At 38.7% G+C, this 23,455-nt stretch overlaps 1 protein-coding gene across 4 annotated transcripts in view; it reads right to left on the bottom strand.

Moving 5' to 3' along the window:
• Positions 1–3,093: 3,093 nt before the first annotated feature.
• SMAD1 (SMAD family member 1) overlaps positions 3,094–23,455 on the bottom strand; it is an 80,744-nt gene continuing 60,382 nt past the window's right edge. For all 4 annotated transcript variants that reach the window (XM_059922564.1, XM_059922562.1, XM_059922565.1 and 1 more), the window contains 4 exons: positions 22,278–22,394; positions 15,160–15,381; positions 9,066–9,322; positions 3,094–4,435 (listed from right to left, as the gene is read on the bottom strand). In XM_059922564.1, the coding sequence (XP_059778547.1) occupies positions 4,292–4,435; positions 9,066–9,322; positions 15,160–15,381; positions 22,278–22,394 (740 nt within the window). In that variant the 3' untranslated portion in view covers positions 3,094–4,291. The remainder of the gene's footprint in view (positions 4,436–9,065; positions 9,323–15,159; positions 15,382–22,277; positions 22,395–23,455) is intronic.

The raw sequence follows: 23,455 nt of genomic DNA, 5'->3' as shown, positions 1-23,455 counted from the left end.
GTGGGATCTTCCCAGACCAGGGCTCGAACCCGTGTCCTCTGCATTGGCGGGCGGATTCTTAACTGCTGCGCCACCAGGGAAGTCCTTGCCTTATTTTATAGTAAGTTTACATGTCTGCAAACTGACAAGAGTTAAGAATATAATGGAATTAACTCTTGATTTTAATTTTTTTTTTGGCTGCACTGCGTGGCATGTGGGATCTTAGTCCTCCGACCAGGGATCGAAACTGTGCCCCCTGCAGTGGAAGCGCAGAGTCTTAACCACTGGGCTGCCAGGGAAGTCCCAACTCTAGATTTTTAAATCAGACCAGAATTGAAATTCTGATTCCCATACTACCTAGCTAGGTGACTTTGGACAAGTTATTTAGCTTCTGAATTAGTTTTCTCATTTATTAAAAAAAAGGACATAAGGAGTCAAGGACATTGTAGTTCACACATCCTTGTGAGGATGAAACAGTATGTGTGGAAACTTCAGGCACAGAGCCTGGCTCAGTGGACACTCACAAATTGCTAGTTTTCTCCCTTTGGGTTTCTCTCACTGAGCTGTAAAATCCTTTAGGTCAGGATTTCCCACTGTGCTTATTAATAAATGCCTTAAAGGTAAGTAGGTCTTCCTCAAATGTTCGTTGAATTGAACTCCTTTTGGATTGTCTCCTGAGCCAGATTTAATCAGTAGTATTAATACTCATTGAGAGGTCCCTAAGTGCTTTGAATGTATGGACTTAATCTCCGAGATAACCCATGAGGTAGGCTTTATTGCCTTTTTTAAAAATAACTTCATTTATTTATTTATTCTTGGCTGTGTTGGGTCTTTGTTGCTGCACACAGGCTTTCTCTAGCTGCGGTGAGCAGGGGCTACTCTTCGTTGCGGTGCATGGGCTTCTCATTGCGGTGGCTTCTCTTGTCGCAGAGCATGGGCTCTAGGCGCACGGGCTTCAGTAGTTGTGGCATGTGGGCTCAGTAGTTGTGGCTCGCGGGCTCTAGAGCACAGGCTCAGTAGCTGTGGTGCACTGGCTTAGATGCTCCATGGCGTGTGGGATCTTCCTGGCCCAGGGCTCGAACCCGTGTCCCCTGCATCAGCAGGCAGATTCTTAACCACTGAGCCACCAGGGAAGTCCCATTGCCTGTTTTTACAGATGAGGAAATAGGTGCAGAAAAGTTCACAAACTTGCTGGAGGTCTAATTCTATGAAGTAGTGGAGTGAAGCAGTGGCTTCAGGGCCCTCCACTTCTAATCATCCCACATAGTGCTCTCTTAGGGGCAGAAAACATGTCTACTATGAAACAGTTCACATCGCCTTTTTTGTTTGAACTAGCTTAAATTTTTTCTAGTAATCCAAACAAATGGTAGCTTTGACTTTTTCATTCCTTTAATTAAAAACTTCCAGGAGACTTAAAAGCCTCCTATGGCTGATGACAACAGTCCTAGGATTTCACCAAAAATACAAATAATTGCAGTTGTATGAGGACCACACTGCCAACTCCTAGGGTCGTGGACCCAGTACGTTTCAATCTCCTGGACAATCTGGGGGTTTCACCTGATAGATCTCCAAGCTGGCTGCCAGCATAGCTACACCAATTAACCCCTTGCATAACTGTCTTAGCAGGCAGCCCCAGGAACTCGGGGAAAGCAAAAAATAGCTGTCCACTAGGAACAAGGTGAGAAATCCTGACCTGAGCTCTTTATTCTTAGATAATTTCCAGTTATACTTCATTGCTGACGCCTGATAGTTTTATTAATCTCCTTTTATTACAGCTCACCAATCCCCACTGTGTATCCAGATCACCTGGGCCAGGAATGATAGCAGGTAAGTGAGAAACAGAGTACGGGGCAGGGGGGGCAGCATCAAAGAAAAGAGTGAGCCCATACTGGCACGGCAGTTATGTTTGCCAGGTATATTCAAACACATTTTTCTTCCAATAGATCCTCCCCTCAACCTGTGATGAGGACACAACGACATTACCTCCATTTTACAGATGAGGACACAGGTTCACAGAAGTGAAATGCCCTAGCAAAGCATAAATGTGTGTCGTAATGGAGGTCTTCCATTCAGGGCTTTCTACACTTACACCACGATGCTTTTGGAGACAGCAAGATGCCGCAGAATTTTCTGCTTGGTCATAGTTTGGGGAGTAGAAGGGGCTGATAAATACCTCTGGGAAAGAGGTATAAAAATGTACAGGAGAGGGCTTCCCTGGTGGCGCAGTGGTTGAGAATCTGCCTGCCAATGCAGGGGACACGGGTTCGAGCCCTGGTCTGGGAAGATCCCACACGCCGCGGAGCAACCGGGCCCGTGAGCCACAATTACTGAGCCTGCGCGTCTGGAGCCTGTGCTCCACAACAAGAGAGGCCGCGATAGTGAGAGGCCCGCGCACCGCGATGAAGAGTGGCCCCCACTTGCCGCAACTAGAGAAAGCCCTCGCACAGAAACGAAGACCCAACACAGCCATAAATAAATAAAAATTAAAAAAAAAAAAAATTAAAAAAAAAAATGTACAGGAGAAACAGTGGCATCTATTTGGCCAGGGAAGAATCTGAGTCTTCCCAAATCTGTGTCCTTCGTGGGCAAACTCCATGTTGGGGGCGACGTGGGGCTGAGAGAGGGAGGATGGGCTCATCCCAGTCACAAGTAGACGGCAGAAGCGATCACCCTGTCTTGCTGCAGTTTTAGTTCTCCTTCTTCCCCCAGTGTTACATCCTTTCACGTTCACCCTTGCATCCCCATCTGAAGTTTAGAAATTGGGACTTTCGATGGACTCAGAGGCGTCCACCAGTAATGGCTGCGGCTGACCCTGCTCACACGAGAAAGCCTGTACGTTTAGGTCTGCAATTCCAGGTTGTGCAAGTTAGCTTTTCCTTAATTTTTCAAGTTCCGTATGTCCTTTCTTTTCTGATTTAAAGGGATTCTGCTCTTTTCATGATTCAGTCTCCCTGTCTCTGCAATTTAGGTTTTCAGTCATCTAGTGTGTTATGTTTGGCAAAGAATATTTGAGAAAAATCTCTCAAGAGAGTGGTGAACTTTATTAATCTTAAAATCTTGTGCGTGAAGAAAGGAAACAACAAATTTTTAATCAAAGTAAGCAATAATGACAGGTTTATTTAAAATTTCCAGTAGAGAAAACCCACTAGTTTTGGAATAAAAGTACTCAATGTACGAGAGCGTAAGTGAATATAAAAGATTAGCAGAAGAAAAATAAAACCAAACATAGTACAAAAAAACTTAAGTTTGAAATGGATTTAAACTGAGATGTTCCTTAAATCCTCCAAATATTTAACAGAGTTACTAGGTTTGGCAAACAATTCACCTGAAAATTAAAGCCTATTTCTGTACTGTAAACTCCATAAAAACTCCTTATTAAATTCAAGCACTCCATACAACTGGTACTGAAACATACAGGCAGTCAATTTCAGAATAGCAGGAATTATTCATTTGCTCTCACAGTTATATGAATTAACCAGCTGCATAACTGTTTTTTGGAGAGGATGGGATAGAAGATGGAAAAAAAAAAAAAAAGGTAGGATAAAATCTCTAAAAAATTGAAACACAGCAAAATTCAGACATCAGTTTGTTTCTTTAAAGCAACAAACTGAATTTTTACAGTATATTCTACATTTGTCATTTCCCTCTCCCCCCCACCCCCTCCAATACTCCTAAATCCACTAGTCTAATCAATTCTTAACTTCCAAATATTCTGTACATATATATTTAGCAAAGAGCATATGCCTAACATTATTCTGACAGCATTATGGTCAGCATACAATTTTAGAAAGATTACTATGTATATCACCAAGATTAACCTTTACTTAAAAAAAACGAACAAACAAAAACCATTACTAAACAAATAGTTTTAAAATATTATGAAAACCCATGCAAGAAGACTCCACATGGGCTCTAAACCTGATAAAAACACACGTCAGAAAGACTATTAATGCTCAGCTTCTGCCAAACGATGACCTTAAAGTGCCAAACACAACAGAATCTCTCTTAGGACTGTTTTTCCAATAGATGATTTGTCCCTGGCTTGGCCACCTCTCCTTTAACTATACACGAAGTCCTGCTAAAAGTATGCATTTTAGTTGATTTTACAATAGAATGTTACAATGTAAACTAAACAGGTTCTTGATATCAACAGTATGTTACCCAGGTTTTTAAATTTCTGAATCCAACAGTTGGTCACAGAGGTCAAGTATTATCAAGGCTCCTTTGTCAGTTCAGATGGTGTCTGACTCATCCATCCTTCAAGTACATGCAAGGCTCAATAGTTTTCAAGAGGCAGAAGCCCGAGGCCGTTTTAAGACACAGATGAAATAGGATTATGAGGTGAACCCATCTGGGTAAGAACTTTATCCAGCCACTGGAGGGGGCCATGCAGATGGATCTCAATCCAGCAGGGGGTGCTAGTAACATCTTGGCGGTGATATTCTGCTCCCCAACCCTAGAAACAACATTGGAGGTCATTTAACTTGTTTGACTCAGTGGTTAAACTTATGCAGTAAAAAGAGCTCACACAGTCAGACACTCCGATTAAAGATCTGGTTCTCTCCACAAGACAAACGTGCACAAATGTGCACACATGATTCGGCAGGCAATTTCACAGCCCCCCGAAGTCCATACATGGATTCCAGATTAAGAAGTACTGGTCTTGGGGAATGAAAGTTTTAAACTACATTATAAGGCTGTTGTAATAAAGACATTTTCTAACTTTCATTTTTATTGCCCATTATCTCACCGATAATATTGTGACAGATGTTGTTAAATTCTCAATTCACCATCAAGAAAATAAGGAAAAAGGTATGTAAGACAAATTGACATTCTGTTTCTTCCTATTTTAGCCACTGAAGTCTCTATAAACACAGAGCTTGACCTTTCAATCGCTAAGCAAAACTGGCAGGAGCACGTAAGTATCCAAAAATCTATTAGTAACACCTAAGCATTGTCTTGAATCTATTAGTAACACCTAGCCACTGTCTTGAATCTATTAGTAACACCTAACCACTGTTTTGAATCTATTAGTAACACCTAACCATTGTCTTGAATCTATTAGTAACACCTAGCCACTGTCTTGAATCTATTAGTAACACCTAACCACTGTCTTGAATCTATTAGCAACACCTAATCATTGTCTTGAATCTATTAGCAACACCTAACCATTGTCTTGAATCTATTAGTAACACCTAGCCACTGTCTTGAATCTATTAGTAACACCTAAGCATTGTCTTGAATCTATTAGTAACACCTAGCCACTGTCTTGAATCTATTAGTAACACCTAACCACTGTCTTGAATCTATTAGTAACACCTAACCATTGTCTTGACTCTATTAGTAACACCTAGCCAGTCTTGAATCTATTAGTAACACCTAGCCATTGTCTTGAATCTATTAGTAACACCTAGCCACTGTCTTGAATCTATTAGTAACACCTAAGCACGGTCTTGAATCTATTAGTAACACCTAGCCATTGTCTTGACTCTATTAGTAACACCTAGCCACTGTCTTGAATCTATTAGTAACACCTAACCACTGTTTTGAATCTATTAGTAACACCGAACCACTGTCTTGAAAATATTAGTAACACCTAACCATTGTCTTGACTGTATTAGTAACACCTAGCCAGTCTTGAATCTATTAGTAACACCTAGCCATTGTCTTGAATCTATTAGTAACACCTAGCCACTGTCTTGAATCTATTAGTAACACCTAAGCACAGTCTTGAATCTATTAGTAACACCTAGCCACTGTCTTGAATCTATTAGTAACACCTAGCCACTGTCTTGAATCTATTAGTAACACCTAGCCATTGTCTTGAATCTATTAGTAACACCTAACCATTGTCTTGACTCTATTAGTAACACCTAGCCAGTCTTGAATCTATTAGTAACACCTAACCATTGCCTGGAATCATCTGTACAAGAGGGTAGCTTGCCAGGCATCTTCAGGATTACTGAATTAGGACATGAAAGCTGACAGAAGCAAGTCCCTGTACAAAAGAGGAAAATAGTTTCGCCATTGCAAAGATCAAAACCTCACTGGTATGGTGGACGATGGCATACAAGGTCCTGATAAACCTTGTTTCCTGAGGGATGTCAGAGAAGGCCAGGTTCTATTTATCTCTGCTATCTACCTACCCCAGGAATTTCAAGAAATGTATCTGAATATCAGAACTTTCAGGAGAAAGTTGTGATACATGAACATGTATAAACATCCAAGCATTTGTCCATGTATCAACAAACTGCTAAGTTTAATCAAAAGATGTATGTGCATGTTTCCTACATTAGATAGGAAGTTCTTTGAAGGCAGAATCTTATTTATCTTTGATTTCAAACATCTAGCACAGTGACTGGCACAAAGCAGAAGCTCTAGAAACACTTGTTCAGCTGAAATGACTTGGATTTTTCAGATATGTGGAGTTTACTGTGCAAATAATTTATAAAGTATGTTTTATATTAAAGTCCAAAAATGATCATCTTTAAAAAATAGTACAAAATTGGCTATTAATATTAGTAAAACGTTCTATATCCTTTCTCTAAGATGCTAAGTGTGAGAAGGCAAAGTATGCAGTCCTTATGTTAATAAAGAACAATGTTGTACCATGTGCAAATTTTTTGTTGCTAACGTGTAATAAAGTAGCTGCCCTTTATCATGTCAGCAGGGGGTTTAAAATAAGATGTTTATCTTTAACTCTCCAAATCCAGCTTCCTAGCTATGTCCATTATAGCCTGTATAACCCTTCATTCCAATACTTACCACTTTATATTATAATTAAACACAGACTGGGCCATCAGCATCTTGAAGCTAGAGACTTTAGGTGCTTTTTCATCTTTGTATTAATTCTCTGGAATGGTGCTAAAAATGTTCGCTGAATAAATGAAATCTAATACATTTTTAATGCATATCTTTGCATTATAAACACTTTTTATCAGCGTAATGGTGGTTTTTACTTGTGTAAAAGTCAGTAATTAAAAATGTGTAAAAGTAATATCATTAAAATTGATTGGGTAATCCATAAGAAAGATGTTTGAGGAGAAAGCCAATTGGAGCATTAGGGTCATAAATTCTCCTAGAGTGGTCCTTCAGTGACAACAGACTTATCAAGGGACCTCAGTAATGATCACCACAGTTCCCCAAATGCAGCCACCCATTTTAAAGATAATGAAAGTGGGGATCAGGAAGGAATCCCAGGGCCTTAATCACACACACAGAACTAGAACCTGGATCTCCTGACTCTCAAGAGGTCTTCTTTCCTCCATATCAATAAAAACAACAAACAAAAACAATGCTGGCAAGTCACTGTTCTCATTTTAAAATTCATTTCAGTCAAAATGCTAAGTCAAAAATTAAACAGTGTACATTAATAATGGATGAGAAAGCTCTTTGTAGTCTCATAGGTACATAGTATATAGGTAAACCTCTTTAAAAGGTAAAAAAAAAAACCCTCCTTCAATACTAAAAAGGTTCCGGACTCAGCTATAAGAAACTGTTGAATTGTGTTTCAAGAAAACAAACACTAAGAAAACACACTGAAAATCTGCTAATGTGACTCAAAGAAGTAGGGAAAAAATGATATTCAGGGAAAGATATCTTTGACGTAAAGGATGAATAACAAAGTAAGGTTCCAAAGTTACCCTCTGTAATAAATACATCACAGAACAGGTTTAACAACAAGTTCTGTGAGCTTCTGAAGAGAGGATATGAAAGGTGATTGCCTCGCCCAAATATATAATTAGTTTTGTTTCTCAGAGTAACAGAGGAGGAAAATCTATCTTTGAGGATTCAGAGCCAAGTCAGTCAGCCACTAGAATAAGTTTCTGACTCATAAATTTAATCAGACATATGAGTTTCTTTTTTCCATTTCGATGGCATCTTAAAACTTTTTATTTCTCAGAGGCAGAAGAGGAGGCAAAAAAGAGATCAATTCTTGTGAGCAATGTCTGTAACCTTCACCCTCCTCGAACCTCAGAGCACGATCCTAGCGCTGAGGCAAGGGCCTTATTAACTCTTGAATATAAGAAAATCGGGGGACGGGGAGGCTGGGATGTACTGAGAGAGTAGCCTTGCCATATATACACTACCAAATGTAAAACAGATAGCTAGTGGGAAGCAGCTGCATAGCACAGGGAGATCAGCTCGGTGCTTTGTGACCACCTAGAGGGGTGGGATAGGGAGGGTGGGAGGGAGGAAGACGCAAGAGGGAGGGGATATGGGGGTATATGTATACGTATAGCTGATTCACTTTGTTATACAGCAGAAACTAACACAACAGTGTAAAGCAGTTATACTCTAATAAAGATGTATTAAAAAAAAAAAAGGATGAGTGTCATATGGGACAGAGCCACCCCCAGTGGCACTCATACTAGATTAGTGCATCCCTTGCCCACCCATACATATGTACCTGAGAATAAATTATTGTTTTTTGGGAAAAAAAACCCCAGAAAATCACAAGCTTTACTGGAACCACTAAAAAACTGACCAATCAAAAATAAATCCCAGTGTGATGAACTTTTACTTTCACACAAAAAAAAGACCACTTGCTTACTGTTGAAACAACAATCCTAAAAGTACTAACAAGCATAGCATTAAAAAAAAAAGAGGGGTGTGTTTATAGAACTGATCTCTGGGAATTCCCTGGCGGCCCAGGGGTTAGGACTCCGCACTGTCACTGCCTACGGCGAAGGTTCAACCCCTAGTCAGGGAACTAAGATCCCTGAAGCCACGCGGCACGGCCAAAAAATAAATAAACAAAAAAAGAAAAAGAACGGATCTCATAAGACAACCATGCATTTAAAGCATATACTTTATATATATACATAACATATTCTAATAGTATTACAATAGCTAAAATAGTGCTACTTGAATAAGGAAAAGTTATTAAAGCCTGCTACTACTAACATTTAACACAAACACTCCTATATTCCAATGATACTTTCCTCATAGTTGACATCCTTGTTAAAGGTTAAAAATGTCTAGATAATAAGTTGGTGTCTATGGACACATATCAAGAGGATATAGATTTACATATAACATGGAAGTGCGTTAAACCCTGACCAGAGGAATCAGAGATCACTTACCTTCACAAAGCTCATGCGAATAGTACACATTTTTGTGAGCTCATAGACTGTCTCGAAGCCATGGTTCACAGACTGTGCCAGTAACTGAGCAAATTCTTGGTTGTTAAAAATTTTCAAACTACACCCACTAGGGATCTTGCAAACAGTAGTGGGATGAAATCCGTGATGGTAGTTGCAGTTCCGACTTTGCACAAAGATACTGCTGTCACTGAGGCATTCGGCATATACCTCGCCTCCGACATAATAAAGATGAACTCCTGCAGGGAGACAAAGCATAGAGTGTGGTCATTATCGCTTTTCACAGCTGAAAAGCATCCATGTAGCTTCAGAATGTAAATTTACATGGTTGATTCGATAAACAGACATTCTCCAAGTCTTGCACAATTGATAAAATCTTAGTTAACTGTATTAGTTAATACAATGTCCATATGTCAACATGCATGTCTAGAAGGTTGCAGGAAATAACACAACAAAGTCTCTTAAAAATAAGTAACAGTGCAGCAATTTCATTTTGAAAAGCATTTAATGCCTATTTGGCCATGGATTGAGAGCAAATTCTCACTTTAAAAACATAGCACAATAAAGCTGAACTTGACTATGGGATCCTACGCATATTCGTTACATAAGCTCTCTTGTATTTATTTTGCAGCTAAGCTTTTTGAAAAATTTTAGGGTAGGGGAAGGGAGGATCGAGAGGAGTAAAAGAACTAGAAAACCACAGGTGGAGGAAGTATTGCTGAGAAGTGTAAGATGTAAGGTCCAGGAAAAAAAAAAAAACCTAGAAAAAATAATTCGTACTGTGTGGAATCTGATCTCACTCTACTATTATCTGCTCCAAACTTCTTCCTGTGAGACCTAGAGCGCCAGGAGTGTAGGAAACTGATCTTACCCAGCCTTTAAAAAAAATGAAAGGGGAAAAAACCACTCTGACAAAACCCCACACCATTATAGGCCACCCAGCAAACAGAGTCACATCCCATGTGGCTTTCAGTGATGGACCTTGCAGGTAACTCTGGCAAGGCTTAGTCAATGCTAGAACTACTGTCTCATCCAAAATACTATGTGCTCATATATAGAATCCAAAAAAAACAGTACTGATGAACCTAGGGGCAGGGCAGGAATAAAGACGCAGACGTAGAGAACGGACCTGAGGACACAGTGGGGGGAAAGGGAAGCTGGGACGAAGTGAGAGAGTAGCACTGACATATATACACTACCAAATGTAAAATGGATGGTTAGTGGGAACCTGCTGTGTAGTGCAGGGAGATCAGCTCAGTGATCTGTGACCACCTAGAGGGGTGGGATAGGGAGGGTGGGAGGGAGACTCAAAAGGGAGGGGATATGGGGATATATGTATACGTAAAGCTGATTCACTTTGTTGTACAGCATAAACTAACACAACAGTAGAAAGCAACTATTCTCCAATAAAGATATTAAAAAAAGAAAGAAGGAAAAAAAATGCAAGTTGAGCTGCTGGCTGTGTCTACAGGGCTGTCATGATTTGAGTGAACTAAAGTATTTTAGAAAAATGGAAAAAAAAATACTATGTGCTGTGTTGATAGATATACACAATGGCTAAGACTGCTGTAACAAGTAAATAGCCGCTGGAGCAGAAGCCCATTTTTCTGTCTGATGTAGAGAAAACAGTTTAAGGGTGTGTGTGTTTGCTACTTTTTTCCTGATTATAAAAATGAGGAATTTTCATTTTAGAAAATTTAGAAAGTAAAGCAAAATATAAAGAAGCAGAAAACATTATCACTCCTTTAGTGGCCCAGAGGCAATAACTGTGAATACACATCGTATTCGGTCTTGAGTATCATTAAACTTTCTTTGCAAACATTTAACATATCTCCACCATTGAATGACTACAACAATTTATTTAAAGGATTCTCCCATTATTGGACCATTCTGTTGATACTAATTTTCTGCTGTGATAACGATGCCATGATCAATGTCTCAGCATAATTTTTGATAATATCGTTAGGAGCGATTCCTGGAAGTTAAGTCATTGGATCGAAGGCTCTTGATTCACTTTGCCAGAGTGCTTGTATCAATATACACTCTCTCCAGCAGCAGATGAGTGCCTTTCTTACTTCACCTGCGCCAGTACTGAGTCTGAGTTTAAAACAACAAGGAAATTCCCCTAATTTATAGCTGGAAAACAGTATTGTTTTAATTTGCACATGAGCCTTGATATGCTCTCCTCTGTTTACTAGCCATCTGTGTTTCTCTTATGGATTTACTGTTCATATTTCTTACTTATTTATTCCTCTGGGGTTCTAGTATTTTTATTATTTTTTTAATGAGCTGCGCATATAGAAAAGATATAAATAATTTATTTCTTATTTGTTTCCCCATTAGTCCTTTGTCTTTTAATTTTGTTCACGGTATCGTTTTTCTTTAACCTACAGAAGTTTGAAATCTTTAAGTAGACAAATCTCTTGCAATCTTTCTGTTGCTTTTTAAGCTTAGGAAATCTCTGCCACTTTTTTTTTTAAAGCATTTTCCAGTCTATCTCATCTTTTTTTTTTTAAATTTATTTAATTTATTTAATTTTTGTCTGCGTTGGGTCTTCGCTGTCACGTGCAGGCTTTTCTCCAGTTGCGGAGAGCAGGGGCCACTCTTCATTGCGGTGCATGGGCTTATTGTGGAGTAGTTATGGCACGCGGACTCAGCCGCTCCGCAGCACATGGGATCCTCCCGGACCAGGGATCGAACCCGTGTTTCCTGCATTGGCAGGTGGACTCCCAACCACTGCGTCACCAGGGAAGTCCAAATCTCTGCCACTCTTGATCAATATATGTTCTTCTAGCTTTTCAACAGCTTGCCTTAAAAAATAATTCAACTCAATAATCCACTTGCATATGTGGAATGAGGTCAGGGTTTCTACCCCCAGCCTCACCCCAAAGCTAACTTTGTTATTGCAGGACCACTGGAAGACTCTACTAATTTGTTATGCTTCACTTATCATACATTAAATTTTTAAATACAGTATAGTCTGAGTTTACTTTATTCTATTGTTTTGTCTACACACCGATTTAATTGTAGTTTCATAATCTTTCATTAATCCTCACCTTGAGAATTTTTTCTTTACTCTTCCATTAAAAAATTTAGCTATTTTCACTTATTTATCCTTCTGGGTAATATGCAGAATACATCTTCCAACTTTCAAAAAACAAAACATTGTGATTCTGACATGGATTGTTTAAACTATGAATTAAATTAGGAAGAATGAATATCCTTAAAATGTTCTCACAATATTAAGCCTTTTCTTTAAGGAACACAGACTACCTATTTATTACTCAAATTTTCTTTCGCTCTCAGTGAAATTTGGTTTTCTTTACATAATTCTCATATATTGTGGTTCAGATTATTTATGCATTCTGTTGCTACTCAGAATGTAATTTTCCTCTCCATTATATTTTCTAACTGGTTATTGCCAGATTAAAGAAAACTGACACATAATTTATAAAAATAGAGTCGAGGCATCTGGAACAATTTGAAATAACAGCATTCCCAGAATCCTTATTTTCTTCCTAATTGTTAATAGGAATGTTCCAGAGTACAATGGCTTTTTACTACTTTGGAGTAATGGTCAACTTTAGAATATAATGAAAACTGTCCCTCTGTCCCAAATGTATGCAAAATTGTGTTTATATACAATTTCAGGGGTTTACAGACCACAGAAAGATACCCATACGATATGAACCTGAGTTCTGACATTTCATCATTAGATGTGTAATTTAGGCTTATTTTTTTTCCTTAAGCATACTAAGGAATTATCTATCAGTTCCTGTTTTTTTTTTTTTTTTTTCAGTTCCTGTTTTAAGAGTTGTTGTTTTTGTTTCCAGGATTCAATGTTAAACTTCACCTCAAATGTCTTTTAAGCACCTAATGAATAACCTTTTAATTTGGTCTAAATTTCATAGTAGGTCATTTAAAAAAACTTTTACTCTGGAAATAATTTCAAAACTTACAGAAATAGAACAAACAACAAAGAAAAACAGAACAAAGATCACCCACACAACCATTCTCCAGATTCACCTGTTGGGACAGTTCACTCCATACGCTTCATCAAGGGTCCCTCCGACCTCTCTATGCTTCCACACACACCCTCATATACACACACACAGGTACATACGTGTATACATTCGGACACAGGATTGTTTTAGGTGGAGAGATATCTCTATCTATAAACATAAGATACATATATAATTTCCTCCTGAACCATTTCATCATGGTCCTTTACCCCTACATACTTAAGTGTGTATTTCCTAAGAATAGGGGTCTTCTCTTGCAAGCCACAGCATAAGCAGCAATGCCACTGCATTTAACACTGATGTAATACTTTTATCTTATCTACCACTCATATTCTAATTCTGTCTGCTAAGCCCAGTAATGCTCTTTGTAGTATTTCCCCCTGTCTGCTGCAGGATCACGTCCAGGGGCAGATTATTACATAGAGCTGTTGTGTTTCTTTAGCCGTTTTAACGTGGAACATTCTCACACCTTTGTCTTTCGACATCAGTATTTTGGAAGAACACAGGCAGTCCCTCTTCACCCTTTGTGTCTGGGGTCTATCTGAAGGCACCCTGAGATTCGATTCGGATCTGCATGCTCAGCTGGATTTCTGTGTAGGTGACGTTACTCCCTCCTCAGAGCACCACAGCTGGAGGTTCACGACCTCCATCTGCCTCTCACTGGCGATGATAATTCTCATCGCCTAGTCAAGATGTTGTCCAATTTCTCCACTAAATAGTTACTGATTTTTATTCTCCCATGTCAGTAATAGGCAGCCTGGGAGGAGATACTTAAAGACCATGAAAATATCCTGATTCTCATAAAAAATTCTCTCTGTATTTAGCATCACTGACTATTCTTGCCTGATGGCTGCAAAATGGGGACTTTCTAACTCCACCAACTCACTCTGCATTTACCAGTCAGCCTCCCCCATTCATTTATTTATCGGTTATCGGCATGGACTTATGAATTACTATGGTTTTCCAGTGGTTTAAAACTCACTACTGTATTTAATTATTTTGGCACTCGAACTGTCCCAGAGTTGGCCAGTGGAAGCCCCTCCAAGTTGGCTCCTGGGAAATGCCTCCATCATGTGCATACGTATTTGTTTACTTCCGGACATAACAGAATGTTTCGGCTCATCTTGCGTCTACCTGTCCCAGCCTTGCAGTCAGCCCTTTCTCCAAAAGCCCCAGTTCCTCTTAGCAGCCACAGAGTTAAGAGATGATGGTCTGAGCATTGTATCTGCTTATTACTACTGGGTATCTTTGCCTCTTGGCCCTCTCAGCAGACAGATCAGAAACTATATGCATGCAGACACATCTACATATGCCTTCAGACACGTGCATACATACATGTGTACAGGAGGACATAAACATGCATATACACATTATTAAAATCACGATCTCACACTGATACCTCCACAGGGTTTATTTTTTACCCTCCTCCACACTTGTATGTCTCTTCTTATTCCACAGTGAAAACCCAGGTTTCCCACAACCACCACACATTTAGTCATTTGCTTAATATTATAATACACCTTAAAATTTCATAACTGTCTCCTTCATACTGCCACTAAATAATCAAGTCTACCAAAAAGAGTTCAGGATTTGTTTGCAGTCGCTCTACCTTACCTGGCTCAGGCTGAGGTTCTGTAGCCAAATACTATATATTCATAAGTTATTTTGAATTAGTTCTTTTTTATTTCCCCAGTGAGTTATGGTATTCATTTGAAATAAACTCAGTTTACTTGTTTTCATTTGCTTTTTGCTTTTAGTTTTAGGTTGTAAAGAATTTTTTGACAGCTATTTCATTCTTTGGCAAAACACGTGATAGACTGGTGTCCCCAGACACCAAATCACTATTCCATCTATAATTATTACGAGTCAGCAAACCACAAAAATTGCTGATTGGAAAATGAAGAACTTCCTGATAATACGAATTGAAAAAATATTTACAAACCATAGCGGCAAGTGTACATCATCTGGTATTGACTCCAGGAACGACTGGTGAGTTCTGGGGGAAGAGGGACATGGCAGACAAACATTTGAGAGAGGTTCCAGTGAAAACTCACCTTTCCCGATATGTCGCCTAGTGTTTTCGATCGTGGAATTCCGGTTGACATTGGAGAGCAGCCCAAGGCAGAAACGGTTCTTGTTGTTGGAAGGATCGGTGAAACCGTCCACCAGCACGCTCGTGGAGGAGGCATGGAAAGCTTCGCCCACACGATTATTGAGCTCGTAGTAGACAATAGAGCACCAGTGTTTTGGTTCCTCGTAAGCAACTGCTTGAACATCTTTAAGAAAGAAAAGCTTAGAGTCAACCATGGTGAGTGCCCTGGGCTCTCAAAAACTGAAACTGTGTCGTGAAGTTGGCTCAGGGTCGTGGAATGAAGATGTGAAAAAGCCACTGCTATTATAATGTATAGAGTTTATCTCTGATCGCGGAAGCAGGTACTCCTTGCTAAGTGCGACGACATTCACCTTTCACTGGAAGATATTTTCTCCAATGGCTATCAGATAACCGAGACACTGGCTAAGCAAGCACACGAGCAGCCTGTGCTGAACGCTCTGTAATTCACCAAAATGGAAATGACCCCACCACTGACCCTGGCTCACCATCTACAGAAACGCAACAAGTGGCAAGTGAAAAAACAAGTGCGGAGAGAACAATAGAGGACAGGAAATATGCCAAAGGTGCTGGCACAAAGAGGAATTACTTTGGACAACGCCTCAGTATGCCGACGCTTTTTCAAAGCAATGAAAATCAGTTTCTAATTATTGATAAGAAGTTACCTTACTTCACATTCGGTTGCCAATAACTCTCACAGCTACAGCTTTGCTCCAGTCCTCAAGCTCAGGAAGAAATCCTGCCAGCTGGCCATTCTTACAGGATGAATCATATCTCTCTCATCCAGATTTCATGCTAACTTCCTTATATTTGCTTTAAGTCATGCAGAGCAGGTGTGTTTTGTCTCTCCATTCCCAGAATGGGCCAACAATGGAAATTACCCAACTTTACTGACAGGATGCAGCTTGTTAAGTCAAATCTCTTAAGACTAACAAATCTCCAAACAGAACATGCTTCTAAACATTTGCAACTAAAAAGTTCTAAAGATAAGTTCCTTCTGTAGTAAAACCTCTTATACCACTGCTTTAGCAATTCCAGGAATACAAAGCATATATATCTAGTATGCCAATATGCAATGATCTGAGGTTTATGAAGACTTGAGTGTACAATCTTAAAAAAAAAAAAAAAAAAAAAAAGAGAAAATCCACATTGGAAGCACGAACTCTAACTGTTAAGGGAGAATGACCTCTGTGTTCTTAACATCAACCTCCACGAATATTAAAATGAGCTTTACTGTAGAATTTGGTAAAGAAAATAAGGAAAATGATCATTAAGAAAATCCACACAAACAATAGCAAAGATCAATAAAACTAAAAGCTGGTTCTTTGAGAAGATAAACAAAATTGATAAGCCATTAGCCAGACTCATCAAGAAAAAGAGGGAGAGGACTCAAATCAATAAAATCAGAAATGAAAAAGGAGAAGTTACAACAGACACTGCAGAAATACAAAGCATCCTAAGAGACTACTACAAGCAACTTTATGCCAATAAAATGGACAACCTGGAAGAAATGGACAAATTCTTAGAAAGGTATAACCTTCCAAGACTGAACCAAGAAGAAACAGAAAATATGAACAGACCAATCACAAGTAATGAAATTGAAACTGTGATTAAAAATCTTCCAACAAACAAAAGTCCAGGACCAGATGGCTTCACAGGTGAATTCTATCAAACATTTAGAGAAGAGCTAACACCCATCCTTCTCAAACTCTTCCAAAAAATTGCAGAGGAAGGAACACTCCCAAACTCATTCTATGAGGCCACCATCACCCTGGTACCAAAACCAGACAAAGACACTACCAGAAAAGAAAATTACAGCCAATATCACTGATGAATATAGATGCAAAAATCCTCAACAAAATACTAGCAAACAGAATCCAACAACACATTAAAAGGATCATACACCACGATCAAGTGGGATTTATCCCAGGGATGCAAGGATTCTTCAATACACGCAAATCAATCAATGTGATACACCATATTAACAAATTGAAGAATAAAAACCATATGATCATCTCAATAGATGCAGAAAAAGCTTTTGACAAAATTCAACACCCATTTATGATAAAAACTCTCCACAAAGTGGGCATAGAGGGAACCTACCTCAACATAATAAAGACCATATATGACAAACCCACAGCAAACATGATTCTCAACAGTGAAAAACTGAAAGCATTTCCTCTAAGATCAGGAACGAGACAAGGATGTCCACTCTCACCACTATTATTCAACATAGTTCTGGAAGTCCTAGCCACGGCAATCAGAGAAGAAAAAGAAATAAAAGGAATACAAATTGGAAAAGAAGAAGTAAAACTGTCACTGTTTGCAGATGACATGATACTATACATATAGAATCCTAAAACTGTCACCAGAAAACTGCTAGAGCTAATTAATGAATATGGTAAAGTTGCAGGATACAAAATTAATGCACAGAAATCTCTTGCATTCCTATACACTAATGATGAAAAATCTGAAAGAGAAATTATAGAAACACTCTCATTTACCATTGCAACAAAAAGAATAAAATACCTAGGAATAAACCTACCTAGGGAGACAAAAGACCTGTATGCAGAAAACTATTAAGACACAGATGAAAGAAATTAAAGATGATACCAACAGATGGAGAGATATACCATGTTCTTGGATTGGAAGAATCAACATTGTGAAAATGACTATACTACCCAAAGCAATCTACAGATTCAATGCAATCTCTATCAAATTACCAATGGCATTTTTAATGGAACTAGAACAAATCATCTTAAAATTTGTATGGAGACACAAAAGACCCCGAATAGCCAAAGCAGTCTTGAGGGGAAAAAACGGAGCTGGAGGAATCAGACTCCCTGACTTCAGACTATACTACAAAGCTACAGTAATCAAGACAATATGGTACTGGCACAAAAACAGAAATATAGATCAATGGAACAAGATAGAAAGCCCAGAGATAAACCCACGCACCTATGGTCAACTAATCTATGACAAAGGAGGCAAAGATATACAATGGAGAAAAGACAGTCTCTTCAATAAGTGGTGCTGGGAAAACTGGACAGCTACATGTAAAAGAATGAAATTAGAATACTCCCTAACACCATACACAAAAATAAACTCAAAATGGATTAGAGACCTAAATGTAAGACTGGACACTATAAAACTATTAGAGGAAAACATAGGAAGAACACTCTTTGACATAAATCACAGCCAGATCTTTTTTGATCCACCTCCTAGAGTAATGGAAATAAAAACAAAAACAAACAAATGGGACCTAATGAAACTTCAAAGCTTTTGCACAGCAAAGGAAACCATAAACAAGACGAAAAGACAACCCTCAGAATGGGAGAAAATATTTGCAAACGCATCAACGGACAAAGGATTAATCTCCAAAATATATAAACAGCTCATTCAGCTCAATATTAAAGAAACAAACACCCTAATCCAAAAATGGGCAGAAGACCTAAATAGACATTTCTCCAAAGAAGACATACAGACGGCCACGAAGCACATGAAAAGATGCTCAACATCACTAATTATTAGAGAAATGCAAATCAAAACTACAATGAGGTATCACCTCACACCAGTTAGAATGGGCATCATCAGAAAATCTACAAACAACAAATGCTGGAGAGGGTGTGGAGAAAAGGGAACCCTCTTGCACTGTTGGTGGGAATGTAAATTGATACAGCCACTATGGAGAACAATATGGAGGTTCCTTAAAAAACTAAAAATAGAATTACCATATGACCCAGCAATCCCACTACTGGGCATATACCCAGAGAAAACCATAATTCAAAAAGACACATGCACCCGAATGTTCATTGCAGCACTATTTACAATAGCCAGGTCATGGAAGCAACCTAAATGCCCATCAACAGACGAATGGATAAAGAAGTTGTGGTACATATATACAATGGAATATTACTCAGCCATAAAAAGGAACGAAATTGAGTCATTTGTTGAGACGTGGATGGATCTAGAGACTGTCATACAGAGTGAAGTAAGTCAGAAAGAGAAAAACAAATATCGTATATTAACTCATGTATGTGGAACCTAGAAAAATGGTACAGATGAGCCGGTTTGCAGGGCAGAAGTTGAGGCACAGATGTAGAGAACAGACATATGGACACCAAGGGGGGAAAGTGGTGGTGGGGTGGTGATGGTGGTGTGCTGAATTGGGCGACTGGGATTGACATGTATACACTGATGTGTATAAAATTGATGACTAATAAGAACCTGCAGAATAAAAAAACAAACAAATGAAACAACTAATACTAAACTTTCATTGGGTTATTTGTATGGAAATATGTTAATATAAATGTTTCAGACACTACAAGAAATTTCTAAAAATCTTATATGTTCTGGTATAATGTTATAAGTCATAATCCTAGATATTACTTTAAAATGTATATCTCAGAAATAACTAATTTTCTTGTCAACTGCATTATTATGAACTTTCATCAAATCTTTAACCGTGGTCACTTTTAAGTCTTTTGTCACTTACAGACAGTTCTGGGTGTACTCTGATGCTTTTGCAAATATGTTCCTATAAAAGGGTTTCATCTTCAAGAAATTCATGGAAAAGACTCTGACAAGTACAGGTTTCTGGTAACTGACTGTACTGCTGAACTGAATGAATAAGCATTTTCAGAACTCTAATGAAAAACTGATGAACTCATAAAAGTGCTAACAAAAGAACAAGATGAAAAAAAAATTAATTACATGGGACTGAGTGAACTGATGAGGATGAGTATAATTTTTGTGACTTTCTGTTTGAATTAAAAAAAAAAAAATCCCACAAGGACTCAGAGGCAAAGAATATACAAATCAATTTTCACTGCAAAGTAAAGGAGCTGTTACAGTGGAGGATTACTGGACTGAATGTCAATATTATGACATAGTATGAGTGTGTTTTGTGTTTGGTAATTGCAATCATTGTTGCTTTTGTTGTGGTCATCCATGTACAATGCTTGGTGTCAGTCTATTTATCTCTTGTAAAAATAAAATACAGTGTGTGTGTGTGTGAAAAAAAGAAAAAAAAAAGAAAATCCACACATACAGTAACTGCTTTATACACTTAAGCGGGTAAGCTGAACACAAACATATACCATCTTCCCTGTTTGCTAAGTGTTACCCCATGTCAATAAGCTGTATTTCACAGAGCAAAGTTTTAGTGATTTACAGGTGCCAAATCTTAAGGAAGACTGCAACATCATTAAGAGAAGGCTTTTTTTTTTTTTCGGCTGTGCTGCACGGCATGTGGAACTTCCCCGACCACGGATCAAATGTTCACCCCGTGCATTGGAAGCTCGGAGTCTTAACCACTGGACCATCAGGGAAGTCCGAGAGAGGGCTTTAATCAGCTATCAGGATTGCTCACAGGACTATTCATCCAGGTTGGAGGCTGACAATTTTTTTTCTGTAAAAGGCCAGAAAGGTCTTGGGGGCCACGTGGTCTCTATGGCCCCTATTCAACTGTGCCCTAGCTGTGCAAAAGCAGCCACAGATAATATGTAATGAAAGAACACAGCTGTGTCCCAATAAAGCTTTGTTTACAAAAACAGGCAGCAGGCTGAAGTGGCCTGTGGGCTGCAGTCTGCTGACCCCTGCTCCAGGAAAACCACCAAAGTATAACAACCACAAGGCCAATAGCCTGTCCTCATGAAAATATTAAGTGTAAACTTATTCTAATGAGGAGAGAATTTTAAGCCATTTAAAGGAAAAATTTTAAAGCAAATTAAAGGTCTATTTCCTGAAATCAGACATTTTGGGCTTAGCCACCATGGCTGCAGGTCCACAGGCTTATAACTGTTTCACAGTGCTGCGCCCATTCTCTCCTGCTATTCTGTTCCCCAAATACACATTCCAAAGATGTGTGAGACAGGAGTTATTTTCCCCAACCAAAATCTTTGTCAACTCATAATTTTATGTTTGAGAGTATATTCTAGAGATTATCAAAATACAGAGCTAATAAAAAAGATGAAATACATAGCCAATAAAAAAGATATAAGAAATGTTTTTAGATTAAAAAGGTGTAAATTCCAATTTATTACACTGCACACTGAAGGAAGGTTCTTTGAGTTCATCCACAACTTTTAAGAAGTTAAAAAATATCAGCAACTCTGACAAAGTCTGAGGTATCTCCAGACCTTTACTAAAAAAGTGATAAGAATGCGATAAATAAGACATACCTAGTAATGAAATGGCATTTTAACTTCAATTTGCATTAAATGAATACAAATTGAATGAGCCATCTCTGCCGCTGTTGAGCAGGCCAGTGAAGCACTTTCCTCCAGGGGAGGTTACCTGGGGACAGTTTCATTCAACGTGTGGTCATGACTTCTTACAGATGCTCAGGGATTCTCCCAACGCTTATTTACCCGAGTTCCCTGCTCGCTTAAGCCTCTGCAGACCTGGCAGAATGATGCATCCTCCTCTCAGACACTGCCAGGGATCACAAAGACCCACCCTCTACTAGAGAGGAAAAGAAGTCGGCTCCTCAGGGTAAGAATAGGAAAAACATGTGCCTCCCATCCCTTCTTGTAACAAGGTAAGAAACAAATAAATAGAGCAAGAAGGGAACAAAAGCTATTAGTTTGTTTCAGCTGCAGCTATACATAGATGAGGCCTAGAAAATAGATGGGGCTTATGAATATCTATCCCAACGACCAAAGAACCTTTTGGAAAGCCTTGTTATATGAACTATAAATTTTGGAAATCACCAGTGAAAACTCTAGTTTTATGTTCTTTTTTCTCCCTCAACATCCTCTGTCTTTCACTTAAAAATACTCTTTTATCACCAATTCAAAAGTATTGAGTATTGAAGTTATAAACAGATGACTGCACAATTATATCTAGGCCTTCATTAGTTAAATCAGTGTGCCTGTTCTTCATATAAAAGGCTTATCTGTAATCCAAAGAATTCTTTCTATTGAGCTTCTCTTACTATAAGTGCTCTATCTTTTTCAAATAGCTATCTTTTTAAAGACTAATAAAAATCTGTGAGAGAAAGCAACACTTGGACAGATAAACTTCAGACTCTAAAAGGGAATAAGCAGCAATTCATTTTACCTCCTCTGTTGATTTCTGGGGGCAGTGAAGGCGCCATCATATTTGTGTCCATGGGCTGAGAGCCATCCTGGGTCATGGGGTCTTCAGGAGGCAGATAAGCAGGTGGAGGCGTATCGGCTAGAAAATTTGAAAAAAAGCTTTAGTAAGCACACGTGCTTAAAACATATATTCTCTTCGGTGCCGAAATTCTTAAGAGATTAAGTTGCCGTTTCAACCTCCCCATTGGAAGATTAGATGCTACAGGCACTGGACTTGGTGTACACTTTTTGAAAATTACTACCATCTTATGCAATAAATAACCTTATACAATTGTAGTGAAGATTCAGTGGGACGAAAGCACCATATGCCAGTTCTAGAAGTTGTCTGCCTACCGAGGATCATGCCATTTTAAAACAATCAGAAGGGCATTTAAACATGCTTTCACCCAACCCACTTTAAAAGGACCTCTGCATTTCATCATTTCCCTGGTGGACGGAAAACCTTTGAAAGCTACGCAGGACTTCTTAAGAAAAGGAGCTTCAGGGTCTCTTGCATTAAATCTATGGGCTCTTAGGAATTTACCAACTGAGTTTCATTACAGCCAACTTACTGACTCCAACTGTGAATTTCCCATGACTTCAAGAAATCTGCTAGGACTACCTTCTCCCTACCCACTTAAATATATAACAGATTCACTTTGCTGTACACCTGAAACTAACACAATGTTGTAAATCAACTATACCCCAATAAAATTTTTTAAAAAATCTTCTGTACCCATATTAAAAAAAAAATAATCACGAGTTTCGAAATCCCTAGTAGCAGAATAATAGGAAAGAAATCAGTTTGTCACAACTATCTTCTGTTTCAGAATATGCATACATGTTTCTCCTGGAAAGCTCACAGCTAACTGGCAAATAAGAGGCAAACAGTGTGATTTTTGAAACAAAGAACACTAACACAAGTCGTGTGCTTTCTTAAATAAGGATTTCCCACAAATAATCCTTTGTGATGGAAAAACAAGTTCCTCATGGGCTATGGTGAGCCCACCTCATACCACTTAGCACATACAACAGAGCAGGGAACAAAGTTTCACCTTAAAGAACCACCAATAGCTTGGATAGGTACTCTGGACCACTCAGGGCAACCATCAAATAGAAAAAGCTAACACTACTCTTGCAGAGTTTCTCAAGAGATTTCCC

The sequence above is a fragment of the Balaenoptera ricei genome, chromosome 5, assembly GCF_028023285.1.
Source record: "Balaenoptera ricei isolate mBalRic1 chromosome 5, mBalRic1.hap2, whole genome shotgun sequence".
Lineage (NCBI taxonomy): Eukaryota > Metazoa > Chordata > Mammalia > Artiodactyla > Balaenopteridae > Balaenoptera > Balaenoptera ricei.
This window is presented reverse-complemented; position numbering and strand designations above follow the sequence as displayed.